This window comes from Rhamphochromis sp. 'chilingali' (genome assembly GCF_963969265.1).
Source record: "Rhamphochromis sp. 'chilingali' genome assembly, chromosome: 4".
NCBI lineage: Eukaryota > Metazoa > Chordata > Actinopteri > Cichliformes > Cichlidae > Rhamphochromis > Rhamphochromis sp. 'chilingali'.
The window spans coordinates 5,866,126-5,872,215 of record NC_137948.1 but is presented as its reverse complement, the minus strand read 5'-3'; the positions used below and the strand labels follow the sequence as shown (position 1 = coordinate 5,872,215).

Sequence of the window (6,090 nt, the reverse complement as noted above, 5' to 3'; positions counted from 1 at the left end):
ATAAATAGAATCTGAAAAAAGAAAACACGGGCACTGAGAAATAATTTTCTTTTTTATTAAAAACATTATTGCTAGTTACATAATTCATTCATAAATGAGAATGTGCAACTTTAAGAGCCAAGGCAAAGAGATTACATTAGTCAACAATCTGGTTTTTTCCTTCCCATTAGTGTATCTGATGATGGCGTTGGAGGATTTCTGTTCAGCTAACTTGGTTTTGCTTTCAATTAAGACAAACTGTTTTCAATCAAACAAAAAAAGAAAAAAAAAAAAAAAAGATTGCATATGCATTCACCCAGAGCACCCAAAACAATTGAACCCAAATCAATATATATATAAAAAATAATAATACATAAAACCATTAAAATTAACAAATATTCTCTTGTATATATAGTTTAAATGTGCTTTTACTTTTTTCTTGATTTTATCTAATAGATTCTGGTCTATGCCTCTCTTTCTAACACTAGCCCTCGCTCGCTATCATTTTCATCTTTCAGTCAGTCCAATCTTGAAGACAGCTCGTTAATTTGAGAAAAGGAGGCTGTCATATTTCAACTGGCATGAAAAAAGGAGGTTAAAAAAAGAAAAGAAAAATCACACTTTACAACCCCGTAGTGCTTCTTTTAATCATCCACGCAGTAAGTATCTACATCTCACTCGGCACTAAGAATAAGCATTCCTCTTCAGAACAAACATCGTACTAAAGAAATGTGGGCAAAAAAAAAAAAAAAAAAAACAGACAGCACTGTGTCGATCTGTAGTCTTAAAGCCAGGCAGGTTATGGATTTGTGAAGCAGTGAGTTATACAGAACTCAAGAGTTTAATTTAAAAAAATAAAAAAAAAGAAATATCCAATAACATACAAGATCGCATATTCTTGCAGAATAAAAACTTCTGAGTTCTATATACAGTACTCCCAAATTGTACACTGCTGTGAAAAAACAAAACAAAAAAAAACAACAACTTGACCAGTTACCCAGGTCACGCTGGACACACCCATGAGACCCATCCTGAATAAGCGAGGCACTCCAGTTAGCCCACGATTAAAGACAATCTTGCATATGTACACATTCATAAGATTATGGACCTGCAGATAAGGAAATGCGCCCACCGGATCCTTGAGATATCCACTAAGAATTACCAAGAAAAAGGGGGGTGCATTTAACAGAAAGATCACTTTAGAAATTGCCGTCTGTTCCAACAAGGAGGAGGAGGAGAATCATTCGTCTGCTTTATTTCTGGCTGTATAACTAACCTTGTACAGTTGTGGATCATCACAATCAAATGCAGAAAAAAGCAGCACGCCCGTGCATCTTTGGGCTGTCACCAACACAAGATGCCAACAGAACAAAGCGGATGACAAGTTTTCAGTGTGGCTGCTGGAGAAAAGTCTGAGTGTGCCATGTTGCGCGTTAGCAGTGGCAGTCACAGCAGTAGCAGTGTCATTTGGCACGCGTACGTAACTAAAAGTACACAGCAAAGCGAGTAGAGGAACAACCGCTACCAAAACAGAAGCAGAAGCTGTACACATATCTAATTAGACAGATAAATACAAGATCCCAGCGGTAGGAAATTACTCATATTTTGTAGTGTGTGACCATTAAGGAAAGAGAGAGAGAGAGAAAACCTTGATTTCTTCAAAACAGAGTGTGTTAGCCATTTATGGAAAATCTCACCATAAAGTGTCCTGATATGATTCCAACAGTTCCTTTTTAATTTGTTTAATTAGTCTTTGCTCTGACCTCCGAGAAAATACCAAAGAAGCCACAGTCTCAAAGAAAGAGAGCATTAGTGTTGTCCAAGCAAGCTGTAGTGCTGATGGAGTGGTTTTGGAGTCAAGTGGTCGTAGTGTCACATCCGGCTGTCAACAGGGAATGCAGAGCATCGTCAGTTTTCCATATGGTTTCATTCGAGTGTTTGAACTGCAATGGAGGAATGTAACAGAGAGAGAGGGAAGAAGAGAAGCTGCAAGAGAGTGAGTGTAAGGGATGAAGTTTAGTCATGTCGGTAGTGTAGCGGTAGTCCCCCATTGTCAGTTCAGCAAGGGCAGTAAGTGGGAGGAGGCTGTCGTCTTGTGATGCACACAATCAGTTTTTCTGCAAGAGAAGAAGAGGTACAAGTGTGTGAACGGATCACATGGAGCGGCTAAGGGCGAGGCAGCCATGCCTGGGTGGAAAGAATCACACTTTTAAAGAAAAATTAATTATTTAAAAAATACAATACAGTGAGTAAAAACGTTACTTAACATTGGACAAAACGAAAAATTACAAACTGTGCAAAGCAGAGGTAACAAAAAAATATGTGTATATAAGATCCAAGGAACCACAAAAAATAAAGATTTGACACTTTTCACCAGCAGGGGGAGCAAAACAGTCTAAAAATAGTAAAATGGAAGCTCATTAAAAATCCAAATCACAATTAGAAACACACAAATATTCACAAATCTTACTACAAAACTAATATTAGGCCATGCGGTGAGTTGTGAGAGCAGCCAGTGGGACACACATACCATGCGGTGACATGCAGTGTGACACAGTGGGTGTACCCTAACCATCGTAAGAATCCATTAGAGGCAAGGAGGCCTGCCTCTCCCCATACATCCCTCCCTGGGAGAGAGAGACAAAAAGAAAGAGGAGAGAAGGACAGATAAAGATGAGGAGAGATAAGAGTCCAAAGGAGTGGGTGAATAAAGAGGGTTTAGTGTGAAAATCCAAAGAGGAGGTGAGTAGACACAGAAGGGGGAAAAGTGGAGGGAGTTCAGGATGACGAAAGACAGAAGAGTTGCGACATGTTAGTGCAATGTTAGGTCCTGTTTTAAGGTTGGAAAAAAGGGACAAGGGTGAGAAATAACGCACAAGATAAAGATCAACTCCTGTGCTGTACCGAGACATGCATCAACATGCTACCTGTGGGTGTGTGTGAGAACATGTCCATTCACACGGTAACTTTCTGGGAAACCAGTGTGTGAAATTAACACCATTAATAGTTTTTGCCCTTTACATTCATTGAACAACAACTTTAGCAGCTTGTGAGAGCGCAGACTGAACTCAGATGGCGCCTAAAGTCAGGTGAAGCACTGCAGCTATAGCACAGCTCGGTGATTTTGGCTTCTCGGATCAGCAATCCTCAACCCCAAAATATTCCATTTATAATCAAAAACAACAACAACAAGGTGTGAACTGGCTAGATAACTTTAAAAATTAAGTGAGCATTACGTTACATTGGGGTCAGGAGAGAGATGTAGCAAAGAGCAAAGTGCATGTTAGGAGTGAGGCAGTAAATTCTCAGTAAAGGTGCAGACATGCGGGCTTATGTCTCTAGGCAAAGGTGTGAGGAGTGTCAGTGTGTGTCATGAGGTTGGCCGATACCTGATCTAAATCTTTGTCAGTAGGTCCGAGTGTGTTATCCAGAGTGTTCCTTCTCCCCGTCTGGTCCAGTGTGGAGTAGGCATCTGAAGAGGAGAAGCACGTGTTTAATTGGTACTTCCGATAAATACACAAAGGGCGTAGAATATGGAGCTGGCAGGAAAGAGAAAAAGAAGAAGACCGCAGAGGAGATTTATGATGTAGTGAAGGAAGACATGCAGTGGGTTAGTGTGACAGAGGAGGATCCTAGGGACAGAGGCAGATGGTCCGCTGTGCTGACTCAAAGGCAGCAGCTGGAAGTCAGTGATGACTTGATGCCAATGAAAGCAAAGGCATGTCGGACAGCTCTTCTGTCAGTTGTATCTGTTTGTGTGTTTTGTGTTTGCACACTTGCCTGGTCCCATGTCATTCATTGGAATCATTTCCCGGTCACTTTTGCCACCTGTGTGTCAGAGAAATATTAAAACAGTCAGAAATACATGTATTGCTCTGTAATTCTAAAGAATTAAGTCGAGACAAATACATTTTTTAATGCAACCAAAGTGCTCAACAGGTAAAAAAATAAATAAATAAACAACTAAATAAATCACCACAACTAAAACAAAAGTAAAAGCAAATGTCCACATTCAGTCTACTTTGAAATTCAAAGAATGAAACGGTTTTTAAATCAGTACTAAAAATGTCCTGTGTTGACATTTCAACAAAAATTGCCACACACTTCCGGAGGCCCGGTCCCTTCTATACCTTAAACCTGACCTCAGTACTCAGGGAGGAGTCAGGCAGGTCCCACACACACAGTAAAAAACAAAAACATGCAAAAATCACTTAGAAAACTGACTGGGAGGCAGTGCAGATCAAATATGCTTTCACTATTCTTGAAAATTCCCCATGTGGCAAAGCTGTAAATGTAATGAATCGAAAGTTGGCTGAGATGAGTAACTCCATATCTGCAAACAGCCCGTTATCATTCTGCACAATCAACTTCCGAGTTGCATTCATGCAGAGGAATCATTCAGACTCAAGTTTAGAGAGATCTAAGACGGAAATTATGTGAAACTCTGAATAGATACTTAAAAGGCCAATTTGAATAACAACTGACACCACTACATAATTTATTTTATAAAAACAAGAAGACTGGTAACAATCATTACACTGAAACCTTTTAAGCAAAGTGGCGGCTATTTTGACTCCTACCACTGACCTTTGTCTATAAGCGGCAGAGTGCTTTCCTCATATCCGTTGGGTTTGTTGGTGGGAGGGTTTAAGTTGACCATGAAATCTGTCTTCTTCCAGCCATCCTTTTCCAAAGTGCGCCGCAGGTCCTTGTAGCCCCAAACTGTCTGCAGCACTAGGGCAGCTCCACGCACCTCCCGATCTGAACGGTTACTAAAGACGAGAGGGACAGAGAGGGAGAAAGGTGCAATTTATGAAAATAACCCGTTATAGCAATTTCAAGATGCTCTAAAACGTGGACAGAAAAAAATTATCCAAATGATCTGTATCCATCTGTCACTGCGTACCCATCCTTGTTGATGAGCACCAGTCTCTCGATGCCATTAGCAGCCCTGAGAGTCTTGGCTGCTTCCACACTGGAGCCCAGCACCTCATGGAGCGTGCTCAGTATAGACACCACCGTCTCTTCTGACACTGCTCGCACTGGCTGACTCTGACCAGCACCAGGCAGGTTATTTACCAGGTTAGGCACCGCATGTTTACCTGACAACACAGGGAAGATTAAGATTGCAGCATACTTACAACTCCTAACACTGTTATGTAATAAAGCTGGGGATTTTTTTTTAAACTCTGGTTAAAACCTTTTTACTGAAGCTCAGTTAGACAAAGAGTTAAATGTGTCACCTAGTAGCTCTTTGTTTCGTCCATCAATGGCCAGGTTGCGAAGGGCTCCGGACATGGCTCGGACTACGCGGTCGTTGTTATGAGCCAGCTGCTCCGTCATCATGGATAAACCTTTCTCCCTGCGCACCAAGGCACGGATGCATCTGCCATACTACAGACACACAAAGTGCTTTTATTGATTTAGAAGACCATCTTAACGACCATTGCTGCTAAATCTCGTGCTTGGTTTTTAACAGACTTTTCACTCAGTGGGTTACCGTTACCTGTCAAACGCTACTTACACAGGGTAAAATAAGTATTGGATACATCACCAATTTTCTAAGTAAATATATTTCTAAAGCTGTCACTGATATGAAATTATCACCAGATGTTGATAACAACACATCCACTCCACACATGCAAAGAAGTCAAAGATAGATGTTCGTGAACACACCGACTGAAATTCATTTAATACTTGCTACAAAAGTGGTTGGGGATGACCGCTTCGAGATGTCTCCTGTGGGGAGAAACTAGTTGCAGGTGTGATTTTGCGCCAGTCTTCCACACAAGCGGTCTTTCGAAATCTAAGCTTTAGTTCTTTCTAAAGGTTTTTAGTTAGATTCAGGTCAGGCGATTGGCTGGGCCATTCTAGCAGCGTTATTTTTCCTTCTCTGAAACCAACCATGAGTTTCCTTGGCTGTGTTTGGGAATATTGTGTTGCTGAAACGCCCCCCCCCCCCCCCCTCGTTTCATCTTCATCATCCTGGTAGATGGCAGCAGATTTTCATAAAGAATATCTCAGTTTCCATCGATCTTTTCTTCAATTATATGAAGCGTGCCAGTACCATTTGCTGAAAAACAGCCCCATACCATGTTGTTCCCACCTCCA

General features: G+C 41.1%; 1 protein-coding gene across 9 annotated transcripts in view; it reads right to left on the bottom strand.

The window, feature by feature from the left end:
• Positions 1-34: 34 nt before the first annotated feature.
• Positions 35-6,090, bottom strand: part of ctnnd1 (catenin (cadherin-associated protein), delta 1) — a 31,976-nt gene continuing 25,920 nt past the window's right edge. For 6 of the 9 annotated variants that reach the window (XM_080879402.1, XM_080879404.1, XM_080879407.1 and 3 more), the window contains 7 exons: positions 5,223-5,373; positions 4,886-5,081; positions 4,567-4,751; positions 3,760-3,807; positions 3,369-3,451; positions 2,552-2,606; positions 35-2,096 (listed from right to left, as the gene is read on the bottom strand). In XM_080879402.1, coding sequence (XP_080735528.1) covers positions 2,038-2,096; positions 2,552-2,606; positions 3,369-3,451; positions 3,760-3,807; positions 4,567-4,751; positions 4,886-5,081; positions 5,223-5,373 — 777 coding nt within the window. In that variant the 3' untranslated portion in view covers positions 35-2,037. Of the gene's footprint in view, positions 2,097-2,509; positions 2,607-3,368; positions 3,452-3,759; positions 3,808-4,566; positions 4,752-4,885; positions 5,082-5,222; positions 5,374-6,090 lie in introns of all 9 variants that reach the window. The other 3 variants (XM_080879405.1, XM_080879410.1, XM_080879406.1) reach the window with 2 other exon arrangements.